Source organism: Mangifera indica, chromosome 1, assembly GCF_011075055.1.
Source record: "Mangifera indica cultivar Alphonso chromosome 1, CATAS_Mindica_2.1, whole genome shotgun sequence".
NCBI classification, from domain to species: Eukaryota; Viridiplantae; Streptophyta; class Magnoliopsida; order Sapindales; family Anacardiaceae; genus Mangifera; species Mangifera indica.
This window is the reverse complement of record NC_058137.1, coordinates 26,330,698-26,353,013: the sequence shown is the minus strand read 5'-3', so window position 1 is coordinate 26,353,013 and position 22,316 is coordinate 26,330,698. Positions and strand designations below refer to the sequence as shown.

Genomic DNA, 22,316 nt, shown 5'->3' with positions numbered 1-22,316 from the left:
AAATTTAATAACAGTTAGGTATGAGTGGGTATTTAGATTTTTCATAGCCACATATATGATTTTAAAATTGAATTAAAACTTGGGTGAGAAATAGTTCTTTGCCCTTTAAATATTACCCAATTTTGTAAAATAGAACAATGTTATATGTACATATTTTAAATATACAAAATAGATAATATATAATTATGTGATTGAGTACAATCATTTGTACCAATTTTATATACTCAAAGTGTGCAATCATGTGATCATATGATTTTTTATATCCATTTTATGTATTCAAAATGGGTATATAGATTATGCGTAACCAAGCAACATAATCGTGGGATGGTTTAATATTGAAATCATTTGTATATATTTTTGTTATATAATTTAAATATATAAATAATATATCATTATGTAATTGAATGTTAATTTATTTTTAATTAAAAATTATTTAATAATATAATAACACACTATCTGTATACTTAAATTATGAGCAATGCTATGTGTACCCACTTTGGGTACACAAATATATACACACTCATATGTATCATCATATGATTGGTTATTGTTTTATTCTTAATTCAAAATCATTCAATCACATAATGACACATATAAATGTGTACACATTTGTGTACCCAAAGTGGGTACACATAGTTTTATTGCTTAAATTATATATAAAAAAAATGTATAGGTATAGTTTTATTGTTTAAGATATAATCTAAAGGCGAAAGGACTTATTCCCACCCAAAGTTTATTGCATCCCAAAATGGAACGCATTAACTATTGAAAATTCAAACATTCACTCGTTAGGTATTAAAATTAACAGACTCAGTTAACATTATCTCTTTCCTTATAGGTTTAGAAAATTAATAATTTCTCTCATGATTAAACTTTGAAATGTTATATTTCTCTCCCTAGGGTTTCTTTTTTTTCCCCCTCTTTTTTCTAATGTCGTCACTAGTCAGCTTCACTCTCTCCCTCCCCTTTTCTAATGTGTCTTCGAATAAAGAATGTTTTCATCTGTAACGAAGATGATGATCTTTATCTAGAGAGGTGCTAGAAAAGGGGAGGGAGAGAGTGAAGTTGGTCGATGACGACATCAAAAAAGAGAGGGAGAAAAAAAAAAAAACTCTAAAGAGAAAAATATAATATTTTAAAGATTAATTCTGAAAGAAATAATTAGTTTTTTAAATTTAAAAGGGAAAATGTAATACTAATGAAATAATGATTTTATCCTTTAAATTAAATTAATCATGTTAAATTTTTTAATAGTCTATAGGTAAGTTTTTAAATTTTTTATAGTTAATGAATAACATTTTGGGAATGCGATGAATTTTGGATAGAAATAAACCCTTCGGCCTAATATAAATTTAAAATTCAGTGGGCCTATTTTGGGTCCTCGGCTAGTATGTCCTTTGGACAATCAAAGGCCATAAGGCCCATAACACTGGCCTTTTAAAATGGCCCATCATGGTCTGGCCACAAGTTTCTAGGTTTGTTTTTTTTTACTTTATAATCAATTTCATTGAAAATATTCAAACTGAATTTTGTCGTAAATTATAATTTTCCACTTAGGTTTTAGGAAATTATAAATTATAACCCTTTTTAAATTTCTAAAATTCAATTTTTTATCCAAAATTTAACTCTATTACTAAAAAATGACCCACATAATGTAAATACGTAAATAATTATATTATTTTAAAATTATTTAACTTTTATAAAAATATCATATTACTCATAAATGTGATCACCAACAATCTAGTGAGATTCAATAATCGAATTCATACTAACTAAAACGTGATCTTACAGGATCCGATTAAATAGCACTTAAAAATGTAAATGTTGATGGTTAAAATCACAATAACATACAAGTTAATGACAAAAATTGTAATCAAAATGTGCTCAAATGGTCATAATCATAACTAAGTTTGTTGGTACAAAGTTTCTATAATTGTAAGTGTCGATGGTTAAAATCAAGTCAGTCATTTTATTGGTTCAAAGTTTGTTAGTTTAATCAAATAATCAACCAATTTAATTTATTATCAAATTATTATATATTTTTTAAATAATATCAAATATTAATCATATTTCAAATAAATTTATTAAATTTAACAAAATTTTAAATAAATAAATATTTATATATAAATTCAATCAATAAATCAAATCGAATAATTCAATAATTCAATCGGAAAACGCCAAAATCCAAAGCCCAAAAGCAGCTTTAATCATGTGGTGCGATAAGCGACTTCTCTTCTCACCTTAAGTGCTTCCCCCATCAAATGCTTCATTCATCGTCATCGTCTTTTGTACGCATTTTGCATGTGAAACGTACGATCAGTGACAGCTCATGCATCACTAATTTAATCCCTGCAGTTGCACTGGATCATGTGGCGCAGTCTCATTGCTGCTTCCGATCTTTTTTGACTTTTGATGTTCACACCTTTGTTCGTAATCTGAATCATGTGTTTGGATTTGGGAAACTGTGCCATTTTTGGCTGCTTCTTAATTTGTTTATTTGTTTTTTACTTCATTAAAATCTTCTGCTTTTTTTTTTTTTTCTAATTGATCTTACTCCTTACTATTTTTAATTATATTATTTTATAATAATTTATTTAAAATAATTTTAAATTAAAAATAAAATTATAATAAAATAATATATATAAATTTATACACAAATAAAAATATATTATTATCTATACATAAAATTATACATATTTTTATATATCTAATTTTACTTTTTTCTGCATAGTTACGTGGTCAAAATCTTAGCCTAATTATATTATCAAGCGGTTATTTCACAATTTCTACCTTAAATATTTGACATATTTTCTTAAGAATTACCCAAAATGTTTTAAAATTGTTTTTATTATTTTATTATAAAAATATTCTTATTTAATTTTATAACCCAAATCAATAATTCACCTACAATTTTGTTTTTATTTGATTTTTCGTGTCCGAGAATTAACAATATTTCTTATATAAATTATATATATTAAAGATATAAATTTATAAATATGTCGACCCAATAATTTTTTATAAGAAGTACTCTAAACATTTAAATCACACAAATATAATACTTAAATTTATTTGCATTCATATGTAACTACTAGTTTTATATAGACAATGCTATGCGACTTTGAATTTTCATTAATCATTTAATTAATCAATAATATAATAATATTTTATTTAAATATTTTATTAAATATTTAAATTTAGATACTTATAATTTTGTTAGCCTTACATAAAATATTGCTCACCAAAGAATATGCTTTCATTGGATTGAAAAAAAAAAAATTGGTAAGGTGGGTTTCAATTTTAAAATTTGATTAAATATAATTTAATTTTGTGAACAAATAGATCAAGTGTGGCCATGATGTCTTTATACGAAGTTGTATCAATATGAGAATCTTGGTTAGTTTTTTATTTTATGTGATAAGTTACATACATTTTCATTCAATAATTCGCCGACAATTTTGATACACAAATCAATAATTCATCGACAATTTTGTTTTTATTTGATCTTTTTGTGTTCGAGAATTAACAATATTTCTTGTATAAATTATATATATTAAAGATATAAATTTATAAATACGTCATTATAAGTCTGAATAATTTTTTATAAGAAGTACTCTAAATATTTAAATCACACAAATATAATATTTAAATTTATTTGTATTCATATATAACTATTAGTTTTACATTGACAATGTTGTGCAATTTTGAATTTTAATTAATCATTCAATTAATTAATCATATAATAATATATTATTTAAATATTTTTAAAATATTTAAATTTAAATACACATAATTTTGTTATTCTTACATAAAATATTGCTCACCAAAAAATATGCTTTCATTGGATTGAAAAAAAATAAAAAAAATTGGTGAGGTGGGTTCAATTTTAAAATTTGATTAAATATAATTTTAATTAATCATTCAATCAATCAATTAAATAATAATATATTATTTAAATATTTTTAAAATATTTAAATTTAAATTCGCATAATTTTGTTATTCTTATACAAAATATTGCTCACCAAAGAATATGCTTTCATTGGATTGAAAAAAAAAAAAATTGGTGAGGTGGGTTTCAATTTTAAAATTTGATTAAATATAATTTAGTTTTGTGAACAAATAGATAAAGTGTGGCCATGATGTCTTTATACGAAGTCGTATCAATATGAGAATCTTGGTTAGGCTTTTATTTTATGTGATAAGTTACATACATTTTCATTCAATAGTATATCAATTAAGTATTCATTAATTTAATTTTTAATTAATTAATAATTTTGTACCGTGTAATTGTTTCAATAATATTAAAACTCATCCCCCACCATATAATAAATGAAATTTATGGGACAAATGTAACATGCTTATCACCCACCGTTTTCCCCTTTGAGCCCCTAAGGTATTGTGACACTATGACCCACCCAAGTTAAATTAATGTCATAAAGTCTTTACATAATTTAGTCTACCATGTGTGAAGGACAAAATATGAAATTATTTAGAAACAAGGGCTACAGTGAAGCCCCTCATCAGTATTTTAACATATTCAATAAATATTTTCCCACTCTTAGTTAATAATTAAACTGTTTTCATAAAGAGTAAACCGGACAAAATGAAAACCTTATAGAGGAGATGTTCATTTTTCAAACTTTAGATAGAATAAAACTATTAATTTTTAAATTTATAAGAGAAATATGATAAATTTTTTAATTAAATAATATTTTAATTTTAACCCTAACAATAAATTTTAATAAAAGAGTTGATATTTAAGTATTTAAAAATTAACAAGTATGAGTTTATAATTTTACCAAACGTTGGGTGGAAATAAGTCTTTTGGCCGATTGTAAATCACTACTACCTTAATATAATTTGTATAAATATTTAAAATATGTGTATAAATTGATAACAAAAAATCACTTCAATATAAACCAACTAACGTAATCAAATCAATCAAATTTAATCGGTTTCGTAAAAGTGAAAAATACAAAACAAAGAATTCATGAAAACTTTCATTCCAATTTGAAAGAGATTTTGATGTCGTATTTGTGGCGTATAAAATGGGCATTACTTAAAAAAATTTGACATCATTTTCAGAAGCCAATTAGGGATTGTTACAACAATTTTAATTTTGCATGTATGTTTGACTCCGCACATAGAACCAAAATTGTTGATGAGGATCCAACAATAGCATTTCATAATTTCCTTGAACAACTTTGGTAATATGTCCAAAGCATCCTATGTAGGGTTGGATTCGAGTTAAACCAGTTCGAGCTTATTATCAAAGCATCCTATGTAGAGCTGAATTTGAGTCGAGCCAGCTTGAGCTCAATTCGGTCGAGCCCAAAATGAGCCGGCTTTAACTGAGCTCGAGCTTGAGCTACTCGTCAGATTTTTTAATTAAAATTTTTGATACAAAATAATATCGTTTTGATTAATATGTATTAAAATGATGTCATTTTGATAACAAAAAATGAGCCGAGTTCGAGCTCAATTCAGTCGAGCTCGAAACGAGTTGGTCTTAGTCGAACTCGAACTTGAGCTAGCTCTATGTAAACCGAACCGAGCTTGAGTTCGAGCTCAGCTCAGCTCGAATCCAACCCTAATCCTATGTCTATTTAATTTCTCCATGACTTTGTACCAATTGAATTAGTTACAACACGTAGATTATTGACCAATCTTAATCAAAAGTGAACTAGTGGGATTTAGAAAATGCCCATTTGAGTCTCAAAGAGAAAATTGATGTTGAACTAAAATACTAAATTATTAATATTTCTTTATCGGTGATGGTTATAATTATGAACAACACGTTAATGTAATTAATGTTCTAATCAATCCATTTCCATCTAAATCAAGATTAAGTTACCCTATAATGGGCCCTTCTATTTTTTTTTATTTTTAAATTGAATTTAAATCATGAAAATTTTGATTAAAAAAATTTACCGTTAATAATAAAGTAAATCACTATTTCCTATCCAAGGTTTAGGAAAACTACATTTACACTCATGAAGTTTTAAAACTACGAATTCTCATCCAAAACACAATTCAATCATGATTAAAATAATGTTTATGACTTTCTACTGATAAATTATTTCTTATACAATTGGGTTTTGGCCATTTTGGGCGAGTGTTTTTAGTTTAGGGATTTAGTGAATGACAAATAATAATTAAAAGATGTTATGTATATATATTTTTATATATAATTTAAATATATAAATAAGATATTATTATGTGATTAAATATTATTTTATTTTTAATTTAAAATTATTTAATTATACAATAATAAATTATTTATATATTAAAATTATGTCTAGAAAGTATATATAAAATTTGATTGAAATAATTTTCCCTCAGTAATGTGAAATTACTTCAATCCTTACACATGATGAAGTAAAGGCTAAGATTTTGATACGTAACATATTGAATGATGACATATAATTAAAAAAACAAAATTATTTAAAAAGAGGCCATTAATTTGGAAAGTATTTCTTTAGCTTTAGGGATCGGTGATATTCCTCTAACGATACCCTGTCCACGTGTTAGTATTAGGAATCCAATTTTTATTTTTTATTTTCATTCATACCAATAAAATTTAATTATGAATTTCAAAATTTTACCAACCAAAAATTTCAAAATTTTTTAAATATAATTTCAGAAAATTCGTGTACTTGAAATAATTAATTTTAAAATATCTTAGTACCTGTTCACGTGTTTACAAAATAGATGCTCTCCACCGTACGATTGGCAGTGAACACTTCAAGTTGAGAGTATTTTGGTTTTGGTATTGGGGATCGTTGGCCCTCGAATCGAAAGGACAATATCATCCGTCCAACCTCCACGTGGTAGGACCCCATCTTTTAGATGTCTCCTTTTTATAATTTTTTTAATTATTACATCTAAAAAAAAAAAAAGATAATTATTGCCAATATTTTTTTTTTCCAAAATATTCTTTTGTTATTTTAATTAAAATTGACAACTTTATGTCATGAAATTTTAGTAAAAAAGACTCTTTTGAAGCATCCAAGGCCAAGTCGTACCACAAATATTACACTCAAAATTGTAAGAGTTTTAATATCTTTACATATAAAAAAATCAAAAAAATTATATTAAATTATACCATTTAACTTTTTGAAAAACATATTTATTTTTCTAATTTATCAACAAAAATACCTCTAAAAAGTAAAAATAATTCCTTTTTTTTCTTTCTAATTTCACCTTATGATAATCTCAACATGTGTCTTTTTTCTTTTTTTAAAAATTCTTGTGAAAATAAAAGAAAGAAGCATTTTTCCCTCTCTTCAAAGGTGACCTTAAGCAAAAGAAATACTTGTATGTTCGGTCATCTTTTAAGTTTTAACTTTATTTATACACGATAGAAAATATTAATTTTTTATTTTATTAATTTTAATTATGATATAATCATTAATTTAAACAATCTAGAAAATTTAACATTTGAATTTAAATTTTGAATTGTAGTAGATAACTTGATCTTATAAATACGTAGGAATGCCATCATAAAATGCATATAGACGGAAACCATGTATCTCACTATAAACCTCTCTCGTTTCAAAACATGATATAAATTGAATCAAATTAAAAAATATTTATATATCTAAATTTTCTTCATCCCAATTTGATTAAATCTTTAAAGTCATAACTAAGCTTCTCAACGAATTAAATAGAAAAACATGTGATTCATCTAAGAGTTTGAGCCAAAAGAAAGCTGCTTTGAGTGCTAAAGCTTAGATTAGAATATTAATAATTATAAGAAAAAAAATACAAATAAATAAATTAAATGAATTAGAGACTGACATGTGTCAATGTTTAGCGGCGCCTTTAAAATAAAATAATTATAAATCAGGCCCAAAATTCAAGAAGTTTGAATTTATTAATAAAGCCTATGGCTCGATGGTGATGGTATTTTAAATTCGTGTTAATCAATCAAAGAATCTAAATTTGGGATCCACTTTTAAGGTAATTAATTTTCATTAGTGGCCTTAATTATCTGAGTTGTTCCATCGTTTATTACTTTTTCACATGACTTCACAAAAAAAAAAGAAATATTAAAATTTTATGGCCAAGATTTCTCAGTATGGATGCAATACTCTTTCTCCACTTAGATTGATTTATTATTAAAATAATATTATTTTAAACATATATTTTATCAAAATTTTATTTTTAAATTTTAAAAATTAAAATATGTTTTGATAATTTAAGAATTACTCTTATTTAAAAAGTAATATAAAGTATTTATATATCTAATATTTTTTCCGTGTTTTATCGATATTAAATTCCTTTAAAAGTGTTATATTAATTTATTAAGAGACTCAAATTCAATATTCTCTATGAGATATGTTCCAATCTCGTTCAAAAGTATAATTAGAGTGGTTTTGATGTCGTTTATAATATTTTCGTTAAATAAAATAATTTATTGTAAAGATATTGTAACTATGAATACATAATTCGTCCCAATTTTTCTTTTGAGATTTATAAACTAATATATATTTTGATAATTTAAAAGTTTACATGCTAATTTATCAATTATCTCTTAATAATATAAAATATCTATATATATCTAACTTTTTTTATATATTAACAATATCGAGTGCCACAATATAACCTCACCCCGATAGAGTAGCATAAGTTGATTTAATTGAGAAAAGTAAAGGACCCATTTGTCCAAGTGGATAATTTTGTTCATATCATGAATTTTTTTTTTTTTGGAATACCTTCATCACTTTTACTATTTAATTACCCTAATTTTAAGGTGAAGTTTTGGGTTTTGCAAATGTAATTTAACAAAAAAAGGACCACTAATTAATCCACTAATTAATGTAATGAGTGTAATTGAATTGGGCTAATGTAGAATTTTAATTTATGTTGGGTAAAGTTTTAATTTATGTATCATGTAATTTCTAAGTAAAAATTATTTTTGGTTTTATTTTTTATTTTTAAAAAAATTGTATGTTCTATTGTAAAGAAATTTAACAATAAATCTACCAAATGAAGCAATAATTTTCTGTAATGGAAATAGTGTTTTGGGAGTTACATTTTACAACAAAGCTTAACTTGTTAACTTTACCATAAAAAAAAAAAATTATATAGCTTTTAGAAGCACTTTTCAATCGTGCCACAATAAATAATAATAATACTAATAATAATAATTAAATCAATAAATTAATACATCAATTATCTTTATAAATAAAAATTTTTCACCCAAATTTTGATGAAAATGACAATATCCCACTCATTAAATTTGAAAAAATTATTTACACACTTCCCTTTAGGCTGAAGGTTTACAAGATAATCTATATTTTATTATTGACAATACTTTATTTGATTTTTTAGTAATAAAAAATTATTAATAATGTTTAAATAAAATAAAAGATAATTTTATTACTATTTTTTGTTTAAATATTAAAATATTATCAAGATAATTTTAATATTATTACAATTTTATTTTTATTTATTAATTTTTTTAGAAAATCCTTATTTTCAATTAATTGTTTGTTGGCACAAAATATAGAGTTATTAGTTGGTCGTTCGAATTCTTTTAACATTCTTATACTTAATTCCCATTATAGAGCACATGTAATCTTCAACGAGGTACAAAGGTTTATTGGATTTGAAAGGTTTATTTCTATGATGACATCATTTGTAATGTACGGGTTACAATATGAAAATCATTTCGATTCTTGTTTATTCTTTTTACTTTCTCATTAAGTGTGTTAAGAGTTTAAGTGAAAGACATAAAATTTGAATCTTACATTGAAAAGTTTGAGTTTCTAACATACAATTTATATAGTTTTGAATTCTCAAATCTTAATATTAGTTTTTCAAATGTGATTATTCTAAAACGTTGGTGTGAGGGTTGAAGTTGGGGTGAAAAGTATTCATTTGGGTCCTATATTAAAAATATGGTTTTAGACTTTTCAATCTCAAAGGCTTATGAAAAAGCAACCGTTTTTATTAACAAAAATTGATGATGGGTGGATATATGAACTTTTCAAATTTATTGGTGGAAAATTGTGTTTTCATCAAAGTTAGGTTGGGAAGCAAATCGGCCATAAAAAGGAAAAAAATCCAAAACTAAATTGGACCATATATGGTATAAATCTCTTATAAATAACCTTCCATGTACACTCTCATTTTCATCTTCATTCTTCAGACCTCCAGCGCACCACCACCACCACCATTTCAGGATCAAGACTTTCACAAAACACTTCATAATCTCTTAAACAAGAGACCCTTTTGGCTCTTCCCCCCAAAGCTCTCAACTTTTTCCTCAGTTTTTGTATGGCAGTGACCCTTCTGGCATATGAGGTATCTGACCTCTGTCTCGGCAAGCCGGCGCTGAGGTCTCTTTCGCTGTCTGCCTCCATTGCTGAGGCTCTTTCCGTGCTGAAAAACTCTGAGGATAACTACATCAGCGTCTGGGATTGTGAGCATGACAAGGTGCGTGAAAGTGGTGACGCCTTTCTGTGTCAATGCGTCGGCAAAATCTGTATGGTGGATGTGATTTGTTATCTTTGCAAAGATGAAAATTTGTTGTCTCCTTCTGATGTATTGAAGGCACCTGTCTCTGTTCTTCTGCCTAAGGTCCGTGGACTTGTTATGCACGTGGAACCATCTTGCAGGTAATCGAATCAAATCACTATTTTCTGTGTGTTTACTATTGGGGTTCTGTTCATTTTCAATCTAGTTTCTTTCAGTTTCAGAGTTTTCATGTTCTTGCAGAAATGGATTTCTGTTTTTATGTTTTGATGTTGCAGGATGAAATGGTAACTTGGTAAAAAATGAAAAAAAAAAAAAACCCATTTTGATTCTGGAGAAAGGACAAAATCTGCTAAATCTTGTTAATATCCAACAATTTTTCTTCTGTATTTTCATCCTGTTATTAAATGTGTTTAAAGAATTCAATTTATCTTAAGTTGGTAACTGAAATATATTTAATTTGTTGTTTCTGGTATTTATTATGATTCAATTAATCTGAAATTCGGTTTTCTGATTGCAGTTTACTAGAAGCCATTGATCTCATGCTTGAAGGGGCACAGAATCTGGTAGTACCAATCAAGAACAGACTGAGCACAAGAAGAAAACAGCTCCAAAAGCTCTCACCAGCCACTTCAACAGGCCACAATGGCCGAGAATTTTGTTGGTTAACTCAAGAAGACATAATCCGATTCATCTTGAGCTCCATTGGCCTTTTCTCTCCAATTCCTGCATTATCCATTGACACTCTAGCCATTATAAGTTCTGAAATCATTGCTGTGGACTATGACTCCCCTGCAACATTGGCCCTCGAGGCAATCTCTCGCTCCCTTCTGGACCATACCTCTGTGGCAGTGGTTGACACTGACGGCATTCTGATTGGTGAGATCTCGCCATTGACACTCAGTTGCTGTGACGAGACGGTGGCTGCCGCCATCACAACACTCTCCTCTGGGGACCTGATGGCATACATTGACTGTGGAGGACCCCCGGAGGATCTAGTCAGGGTGGTGAAAAATAGGCTCAAAGATAAAGGCTTAGAAGGAATGTTGGAACAAATTAACATTGACTCCATTTTACTGTCATATATGTCTACAAGTTCTTCATCAGATGAGGAATCTGGGGCAAGCCCTCCAAAAACAGCAAGACCAGGGAAGCTCAACAGATCAATGAGCTATTCAGCAAGAATTGCAAGGCGAGCAGAAGCCATTGTTTGCAGTGCAAAGAGTTCACTAGTAGCAGTTATGATTCAGGCAATTGCTCATAGAGTGAATTATGTGTGGGTTATAGAGGAGAATTGTAGCTTGGTGGGCATTGTGACATTTTCTGATATGTTGAAAGTTTTCAGGGAGCGTTTAGAGAGCATGGCCTGAAAGATGAGGAGCTCGTTAGTAAATTTTTAGCTTATCATTCCAAGGGCCCGGGAGCTGACATGAGAGTGATGAAGAAGATAGACAAGGAAATAAAAAATTAGTAAAAACTGTGTGAAAATGGCTCCTTTTTGGTATTTGTCTTTTGGTTTGTATGGTTTTGGAACTTGTATCTTTAATATGTAATGATCCTAATCCTGTTAACTTGTTTCTTCTAGAATAGCATGTAGAGGAAAAGACATAAATTATGTTTCCTTTTGTTAATCTTTGGTCTCCGTTTCGAGATTATAGGTTTAATAGTTTATTTATGGGATTTGTCGTTACAAATAATGAAATTGAGAACTTTATATAACATAGAGAATGGTAGAGGCAAGAATAGACCTAAAACCCTCGGTATTGAGAATTTGATAGTAGATCATAATATTTATTACGGTGTTATGAAATAAATACAAAGAAAAACTTAGATAAAAAGTAATTTTTTAATGTGACTAGGCTTATTATCCATAAGTTTACATTCATGATTATAATATTAAAGTTTTGAGAGAATATCCGATGAAGTAAGTGTGAAGATTGTAAAAGTGTGTTCCGAGAAGGAATTGATTTTGAAGAAAAACCTTAGGAGAAATTTCTAGGTTTGATAGTCTTGTCACTTCACTTAAAATGAAATAAGACTAATTCTAAGTTTAGATGAGATATTCAATATTCTTTTATGTGTTTCTTGTGTTGTTCTTTATTTTCCCTCTTTTATATAAATAGGATTTATGAAAAATGTTATAATTTTATCGTTTAAAATTTAAAATTCAAACTCTGAGATTAAATACATTAAAGATATAATCACAGTTAGAGTCAATAAAGAAAGTAGTTAGTAGTTATTAGTTATTACTTTCTATCACGGACAAATAACATACAAGAGATACTAATTGATGGATTACATTTTCTGGCCAAGAGGTGTTTACTTGTTAGTCGAAGCATGAGTTGTCACTTCTGAAAATGGTTGCTTCTTGAGAAGATGTTTTGTAGGTAGGAAACTATCACAAAACAATTGCCTTTCAAATTTTGGAGCGCAAAGAGGATTTTGAGAACTTATTATGTTGTCTACTTAGATAGATACTATGTCAAAATTACGAGATCTTTATAATAACGACTCATTAGCTAGTAGAATCATTGTTTTATATGCTTTCATTGCACACTGGTTGTGTCTCTATTTTTTCATGAAACCTAACTAGATATGCCTTGTTTGCATCATGGGATGACTGACACATGTTTGGGGATCATGTTGAACGATAACAATAAGGTTCTAGTTTCACTACAATTTTGGCTTATAAAATGGAGGGTGACTAGCTTGAGTTTCTCATATCTTGGACGTTTTTGAGCATTTTGATATTTTATAAGCTTTTTTTCCACCGATCCATCGAAAGATATTTGCAAGACGATAAATTGTTCAATTTTGAGAGTACTTTATTATTGCGGCATTGACTTATTTGTTTGTCTGTGTAAGAATCTGATATTGTATATGGTGCAATTGTCTATAGTAGAAGAGGAAAATTCAGAGTTTGATTCATCTTCGAAAGCAGATAATATGATGAACAAGCATCCTATTGGTTTTTCCAAATGGTATGTATGGGGCATATATTTTCTTATTTATTTCTATGGTGGATCAGAGTATACCACGTGAGAGCATAATGACTTTTCTAACTAAGACGTAGCAAACAACCTCATATGGGCTGGCTTAGTTGTGGGGGAGATCACGTGTTTGTTTCCTTCCTCTTCCCCTGTCCCAAGTCCCTATCAAAGAACCATGTAAGAAAGCTGCTCATGGTCTTTACCCAAGTGTAACTTCGAGAGCTTGTTGAGGTCTTCACACATTGTTAAGGCAGTATTTTACCTTGATGAAAGACAATTTTCTTTTCTTGGGAAATTTGGGAACTGAATCTCTCTGATTGTGTTTTGTACTAATGTTTCTGAAGATCTCCCCACATGGAGAATCTCTGCTTGTCGAATATTCTACGACTACTAACACATCACGCATGCATCAAAGAGTCTCCAGAAAGCACCTCTGAGTTCTGACGTATTTAGAACTGTCCCTTTTCTGGGTTTTGTCTACTCTACAAACCAAATCACTCACGCTACCTCTCAGAAACGACAATTTTCTAAAAACAGCAGTAGCAGTCTAGCATTTAATTACAGTTGTAATCCATCAAGCCTTCATAAAAATGAAGAAGTTGAGATGGGCAAGCTGCCCTGTTCGCTGGGAAAAGCAAACGTGCATTAATGCTTAAGGGTTATCCATTCAGCTGAGTGAAATGAAACATATTGGAGACATGAATTGATTTCATTCCAACTGCATTCAAGCTGTTAAAGAAATTGAGAAGAGTTCCCAAATTAAAGATAACAATTCAATATGTAAAATCAATTTTTCAATCCACCTCTCCCCCGAACAAAGAGTAGATTTTTCAATAAAAACAAGAGAGGAATAAATATATTTTTGATTTGTCTCTTTTCCAGTTCATTTTATTCTCTATCTATTTTTTAAATTCTTACAAACATGTCCCGATACCTAATAATTATTTTATTATTTTTCTAACAAGAAGAAAAAGTATGAAGAATTTTCTCCATAGGAAGATGAGAGATTTTTTTCACAAAAAAGGGATAAAAATTTTCATCATCTTTGCATCAAGAATAGGATAGAAACAGAGAAAAGTTTCCTCTATAGGAACAAAAAATTAAGATATTCAACCTTAAATATCCCATTATCATCTCTAAGGTCAATCCTTGACACCGGTAGAAGATCATAACTAATACATATTATCATCATTTGAAATACTCAATTATATACACATTTATATATATCATTATATGATTAGATATTACTTTATTTTTAATTTAAAATGACCTAATTATATGATAATATATATAAATATATGTATATATATTTATCCACTTAAAATAAACATACATAATTTTATTGATTGCCTCAAATAATAAGCTATGAAGCTTTCCATTTCTTTCCTCTACAGGCTACTGAAAAGATTGGTCCCAAGCCCTTTAGCAAGATTTGCATTTCAGGCTGTAAGACGTACTTACAGCTGTTTCCACAAATACAAAAACAGAAAATGCATATCAGCTAGAGATTGGAATTGACCAACTGAAATGAAACAACAAAAGCAAATATAAAAATCAATTCAAACTTTTGAACTAAATTACAAAGAATTATTTTTTGGCCTTTTCACAACAAAACAACTAAAACTATAGCTACTACTTGCTACAATTTGTTTTAATACAACACTGATTTACCCTGCATTCATAGTTATAGTTTTATGAAAATTCTATAAGAATTCTCAAGGAAAAAAGTTGTTCACTGTTCATAAATAAATGATACCATAAATCTCTACAGAAAAAGGATGGGAAAATTCCGTGCAGGTCACACGCTTTCTGAAGCAAGATCTGCCTTGTCTTCCATTTCCTGAATTAAAATTTCAGTTGGCTGCAGCCATCCTCTTCACTTGTCCAAGTTGTGCTCGAGAATTATCTCCGATACCAATTATTCCCCCTTGTTGAGTGACTGCAACGGTGTGGTACAGCCCAGTGCTGATTTGAGAAACATGGTGACCTCTTAAACTATCAAGGATTCGTGGCTTCATCACTTTATCATATGTATGCCCGAGGCTACCAAATCCGCTCCACCCAAAGCCATAAACAGAGCCATTTTCAACCAGAACCAACGTTTTCCTCTTACTTGCACAGACCTACAAGATGAAATAAAACAATGTCATTAAAGAGCACTCTGAACTCAATAAAGTGGTACTAAAGAGTAGAATAGAGTTGCACTGAAGGAAGTCATCTAATTCCTATATGGACATTTTTTCAGTTTACAAGCCAATAATTAGAAATAGTGCTACCACTAAATATACCTTTGAGGTTCAACACTGAAATTTTTTTGGATAACAGTGCTTTTTCTGACCCAGCTGACTAATTTTATAATCATAATAAGAATCAGCAAAAGGTGAATTCAATACTAAATTTACACGATCCAATTATAAGTTCAATAGTCAAACAAATTATTCGTAACTATGCTTTTTCTTATCCAGCAGTTAAATTTTATAATACAAACAAGAAATTGGTAAAGGACTTCAATTGTGATGTTTATATGAATACGGAACCAATAAAAAGGAATTAGAACTTTGGTCAGTTAAATGCAGCAGACCTTGGTCTACCTGATAAGATAATGGAAACTCAAAAGGTGGAACAACGGTAAACAGATGAAAGAGAATATATCTAACCCACTGGTGGAGACTGAGTCGCCCACATTTTGCGGGAACCTTATGTTGGGAGGAAAAGGCCCCTCCTGATGTATTCGACACTGAAACTGAAGGAATGAAAGCACAATTTTGATTCTTGTCCTAGATCCTACAAAACCAACCGTGTGCTAACCCAACCACTAGAATATTGCATTTGTGTTAATAAGCAACATGCAGTAAAGCAGCCAGGTATGAATGAATCTAACCTGGATGGCTAGGTGATTCTTAAGGCTGCTCAAGAGTTCTGGAATTGTCTTATCAATCTCATCACCATGGCCTAGAGCACCATAGTAACCTTTGCCCCAGGTATATACCTGCAACCACCATAAACTAAAGTCAGAAATTCACAAAATCCAAGCAAAGTAAAGAAAAGAAAATTTCTCAGGGAAGGGACCAACAAATCCACTGGAATCAAGTGCCACTGCATGCTCGTCACCAGCAGAGACACGGACCACATGAATGCCCTTGCTTCTAAATTTCTGGATCACACGTGGTCGGAACTCATTATGCTGCTCTCCATGTCCAAGGCAAAAATTAGAACCAGAACCAAAAGAGTAAACATCCCCATTTCTAGATACAGCCAGGACATAACTTGGACCAGCATTGATCTGAACTACAGAGCCAACTTCCTCAAGTAATGCAATGCTTGTTGGTGTTGCCCTTTCGACAATGTCACCATGACCAAGCTGGCCATGTGTGTTAGACCCACATGTGTAGACATGACCTTGTCTTGTTAGGAACACAGTGAAATTAAGCCCTGCAGCAACCTGAAACAACTCCAGCTTTTAGTATAGAGTGGTGAAATCATTGTGTGGTAAAAATCCAAGTTAGGCAATATCATGTCCCCTAAAAAATCTAATAGAGAAAGTAAATTCTGCACTATAGGGATGGGGGGAAGATTGCATGTATTCCCCCCAACTAAAAGAAAACCCTAAAATCCACCATAAAATCACAATTAAAATTATAGTCTCACTTCTAATCATTGTCTTCAGTCTGGGGGAAAAAAAAAGGTGTAAGACAGAATAAATCAAACAAGCCTTAACACATTAAATGAGATTCAATGTATCATGAAAATAAGTGGCCTTTGAAGCCTACAGGCAGACAACCACTATGACCGAGCTAAGAAAATACAGTGCTAATTACAAATAATGAAAAACCATGGTCATTAAACAAGGACAAAATATAGTCATTATACTATATATAAGTAAAACATTCCTTCCAATTTCATTTTCTATTCTTAGCTCACAGATAAAATCAAGGAGACATACAAACACATCTGCAAGTCCAAAAGAATAGAACCAACATGTATATCATCTACAATGTTCAAACCATAATACAATATAATGAATACCATCTACAATACAACAGAACTGACATGAACTCTACCTGCTTGCAAGGAACTCCCTCTAGTGCTTCGACAAGCCTAGGGCTAAATATGGGCTCGAGTGTATCTGCATGACCACAGCAATATGATGAATTATCCCCACATGTAAAAACCTGTGTCAAAATTGGGAAGGAGGATACAAGAGAGTAAGGTACTATAGGACTGAAACTTTGTCAAACGATAGCAAATTAAGCAGAAAAGGCAATACTAGCAAAAAACAAAAAAAAGAATCACTTCATAAGAAGAACAGCAACAAATTAACTTAATTGTTGCTTTTAAAATAATAACACAATGGCTAAAAAATGAGTTACAAACCTCTCCAGACTGTAGAACAAAAGCTGAATGATTTTGGGTAGCTGAGACTTGGGTCACATGTACTGCATATGGAAAATTAATCCGTGTCAATGCTTCACACTTTGTTGTTTCAGGACCATGACCAAGAACACCACGTGAACTGGAACCACAAGAGTAAACCGATGAATTTCTGATCAGCAATGTGTGAAGCCTTCCAGTTGTAATCTGCATCTGCTGATAAAAAGTAACAATTTAATATAACTTTCTGCAACCATCCATTAACAGTGGAAAAACTTCAAATAATTTTCCTTTATTATTTTGTTTGGGGTGAAGCACAAGAAAATTAAACATCTGATGACGTGGATCATAAGATTAGAAAAAATAAGAAAAGGCCCTCTTATCTTGAAAACCTAAGAGATATAATTTCAACTGAATAGCACAAAAACACTTTCTTAGCAGATGACATAGTATTATTTTTGCAACTTCTGCTTTCTAGTTCCAGAACAATCATCTATATGGAATGATAAAATATCATGTCAATTATTCACAATCGTTCATTTTTTCAAATGATATTCTTTACTTTATTCTGAAAATGAATAAGATTACAATGTTCCTGATCATGAATACCACAGAAGGCAGGATGCAAGATATTAAGGGTGAGATGATGACATAATAGCAAATTCTCGACACAAAATAGGAACTAATATGTAAGACCATAAATGGCATATTCCTCTTGATCACTTGAGTTTGCATAATTATAGCTTCCATCCTAAATTTAGGAGGATATAAAACTTTGCATTTAAATCCTCATTTTCTAGATGATGTTATAATTCATTAATTCATAAATCAGAAAAGCAGAAGAAGACATGAAAGAAATAGTACATTGCCTACAGAGGTTTGGACCATGTCAGAAGACTGCTCCACAGACTGCAAGAACCTCAACACAAGCTTCCAATTCTGCTTACACCGATCAAACAGCTCTTTCAAACTCATCCCCACATATATGCTATGCGATGCACAAAGATGAAATGCTGCAAAATCCACCAATGACCGGAATTTATGGGGGTACAATCCATGACTCCTTCCAAAAAGTTTAGAACTCAACTCTAGACATACTAGATCAACCGCACTAAGCCGACCCGTTATCAAAATCTCAAAAATCGAATCAAAGGGCAATTCCTCAATTGAAGCAGACCTACTCCGACCAGCCATTTGTCACAAACTTCAAATCAACTCCACACCAAAAACCTTAATATTTTTACCCTTAAATCTCCAAACTTGACAGCTAATCTGCTTAAAGGGGCTTTAAATTTCAAACTTTCAAACACTAACAACACAACCCAAAATAAATACTCTGAGGCCAACTTAGTATAGATACAGACAACAACTAGAAGTCAAAAGATCAAATTTTAGGACGAAATCTAAGACAATATAAACAACATATAAAGAACACATTCGAGGGCAGAAAATTATGTGGTATCGAGCTCAATTGGCACACTGATCTGCAAAAACAAATCATTAGAGGAGATCAATCGCAATTCCAAACTCCCCTGCAAATTAAGCACAAATAACTCAGTCAATCACATATTAAGACAGCTCTTACGGCAATTATATTAAAAAAAAAATGTTGAACTTTACCAATAAAAGGCAATAATTGTCAACTTTTCGGTACCGATCTCGGCTTTTTTTTTTTTTCCTTGCTTTCACCCAAAAATCGGAAATGAAGATTAAAAAAAGCGGGAAATCAATTTGACAAAGTTAGGGTTTAGAGATATCAGCCGTCGTTTGAATTGGCAAATAAGAAGGAACCTGTGTGGGATTTGGTGAGTTCCTGCGAGGAAACTAGGAATGTTCTCTTGACGAGATTCGTTTATTCGACTCGGCGTCGTTTTATTTTTATTTTTATTGTTAACTAATTATTAATACACATCCAAATTTTATAATAAAATAAATTACATTTTCGCATTTTTGGTTAATACTTCTAAAATAAAAAAATTAAAAATGAGAAATTAATTACATTAATCACGAAATTGATCATACGTAAAAAAAAAAAAAAATCACAATAATATTTGTTAATGCGGAGGTGTTATTAGACAATTGACTATATATGAGATGAAATTATATTTTATAATGTGAGCTTATTATATATTTGGCCATATATGAATTAAACAGACATTATACTGTACAGTGTTATTTGATATTTAGCCACACGGGGGTTAATTTGATGCTTATCTCTATTGGGGTAAATAGAGATTTGTCAAATTTTGTATTATTTTTAGTTGTTTGTGTAAATTGATATATTTCAAACTGAATATGCCATAAAACCATTTTATATAAAATAAATAAATAAAAATGGATCAATTATCATAATATATGTTTTATTTAAAAAATAGGATTAAAATTTTAAAAAATTACGTTTAAAAAACTTTAAAATGAAAAAATAATAATAATCTACCCCTTAAAATAGAAAACTATCATAAAATCCCACCACCATGTGTGGTGAAAAATTACAAAAAAAACTCAACATCCGGCCTCGCGTGTCGGTGTTACAAACTCCCACGCGTGCTGAAATCTCACATTTAGCACCCCACTGTGCGGTCATGCGTTGTGTGGCCTGAAAGGTTTGAAAAATCGCAAAATCACCCATCTTCAGCTCAAAACTGCTTGAACCTCCGGTTCTCTTAATTTATAAAATCGCGCTCTCAGGCAATTCTCAATCTTCATTTTATTTTCCATTTTAACCTATTATTTCACGTAATATTCATAAACTTTACTATAACATGGAGATTGCAAGGCAGTGAAATGAGTTATAGTAATGGGAATTTGGCCCTTCATTATCTCTCCATTTTAGATGAAAAATAATCCAATAATTATGCAGAACGGACGCTATATACTGCAGAGAGTGAGTGATTGCAACACATTGAATTTAGTGTCGTGCCCCAGCAAAACTGATACCCAACAAAGCGACAGAACTCGCAGGAAGAAGAAAGGGAATAATAAATAGAAAGAAACATGTGAAAAGAGAAAAGAAGGTCAAGAGGAGATAATGAACTTGATTCTATACGAGGCTTCCCCCCACCATCCACATCCTTTTATTAAATTGAAATCCGTTACAAATGGTTGGCAACCAATTCAGTTACGCAAAATAGATTAAATCCAATTCACACAATCACACAACCCATGACTCAAAACTTCTCTAATTTACATACTTGACTGGTCTTCTAATTACGCGCTTTGGTCTATTAGAACCCAAAACAACGTTTTGATCTTCTGAAACGGCCACCTCATTAGTTACTTCTTCTGGTGGCAATTGTTGTTCTCCCATAGCCACATGTTCTCCCACATCAGCAAACTTACTTGCCAGCTCACCACCTGGTTAGTATGGGATACATCATATTAATTGTCAAAATTAATATGCAACTTCAGAGCATGAATATGCTTGAATCTGGTTGACTACTTTCTATTTCCCAAAAAGAATGCATGTCAAATATCATTGAGAAGGTTTTGAGGTTTTCCCTTCTTTAACTTCAATAATTTGTACCTTGAGCATCATCATCATCATCGACAAACATTCTGAACTTAAGAATCTTTTGCAGGCGAGCAACTGGATCCAATTGCTTTCTAGGAGTTTGGTTTGAATCTACCATTCGTTTGCCTGCAAATAGGTTTTCCTCTGATGGTCCTCTCTCTTCATGAACCACAGGGCCAGCTTCTACACAGATAAACATTAATATAACAGCACATTAGCATAGAGAATGGTAGAGGCAAGAATAGACCTAAAACCTTCGGTATTGAGAATTTGATAGTAGATCATAATATTTATTATGGTGTTATGAAATAAACACAAAGAAAAACTTAGATATAAAGTAATTTTTTAATGTGATTAGGCTTATTATCCATAAGTCTACATTCATAATTACAATATTAAAGTTTTGAGAGAATATCCGATGAAGTAAGTGTGAAGATTGTAAAAGTGTGTTCCGAGAAGGAGTTGATTTTGAAGAAAAACATTAGGAGAAATTTCTAGGTTTGATAGTCTTGTCACTTCACTTGAAATGAAATAAGACTAATTCTAAGTTTAGATGAGATATTTAATATTCATTTATGTGTTTCTTGTGTTGTTCTTTATTTTTCCTCTTTTATATAAATAGGATTTATGAAAAATGTTATAATTTTATCGTTTAAAATTTGAAATTCAAACTCTGAGATTAAATACATTAAAGATATAATCACAGTTAGAGTCAATAAAAAAAGTAGTTGGTAGTTATTAGTTATTACTTTCTATCACGGACAAATAACATACAAGAGATACTAATTGATGGATTACATTTTCTGGCCAAGGGGTGTTTACTTGTTAGTCGAAACATGAGTTGTCATTTCTGAAAGTGGTTGCTTCTTGAGAAGATGTTTTGTAGGTAGGAAACTATCACAAAACAATTGCCTTTCAAATTTTGGAGTGCAAAGAGGATTTTGAGAACTTATTATGTTGTCTAC

General features: G+C 30.1%; 2 protein-coding genes and 1 pseudogene across 2 annotated transcripts; 1 reads left to right on the top strand and 2 right to left on the bottom strand.

Moving 5' to 3' along the window:
- Nucleotides 1–10,096: 10,096 nt before the first annotated feature.
- On the top strand, nt 10,097–12,110 carry LOC123213941 (CBS domain-containing protein CBSX5-like). Its single transcript, XM_044633581.1, has 2 exons — nt 10,097–10,622; nt 11,000–12,110. The coding sequence occupies exons 1-2, from the start codon at nt 10,282–10,284 to the stop codon at nt 11,847–11,849; spliced, it is 1,191 nt and encodes a 396-aa protein (XP_044489516.1). The 5' UTR covers nt 10,097–10,281; the 3' UTR covers nt 11,850–12,110.
- A 2,887-nt stretch (nt 12,111–14,997) lies between these two features.
- Nucleotides 14,998–19,688, bottom strand: LOC123210937 (annotated as a pseudogene).
- Nucleotides 19,689–20,874: 1,186 nt separating this feature from the next.
- Nucleotides 20,875–21,565, bottom strand: LOC123210947. The gene is made up of 2 exons (XM_044629447.1): nt 21,364–21,565; nt 20,875–21,194 (listed from the first exon to the last, which is right to left on the bottom strand). Exons 1-2 carry the CDS (start codon nt 21,548–21,550, stop codon nt 21,019–21,021), a joined length of 363 nt encoding a protein of 120 aa, XP_044485382.1. The 5' UTR covers nt 21,551–21,565; the 3' UTR covers nt 20,875–21,018.
- Between the last annotated feature and the right edge of the window lie 751 nt (nt 21,566–22,316).

Excerpts from the sequence above, each read along its gene's own strand:
- LOC123213941 (XM_044633581.1), top strand. The coding sequence starts at position 10,282 with ATGGCAGTGACCCTTCTGGCATATGAGGTATCTGACCTCTGTCTCGGC. Across the intron at positions 10,623-10,999 it reads CACGTGGAACCATCTTGCAG|TTTACTAGAAGCCATTGATC; the intron begins GTAATCGAATCA and ends TTCTGATTGCAG.
- LOC123210947 (XM_044629447.1), bottom strand. The coding sequence starts at position 21,550 with ATGTTTATCTGTGTAGAAGCTGGCCCTGTGGTTCATGAAGAGAGAGGA. Across the intron at positions 21,195-21,363 it reads TGATGATGATGATGCTCAAG|GTGGTGAGCTGGCAAGTAAG; the intron begins GTACAAATTATT and ends CATACTAACCAG.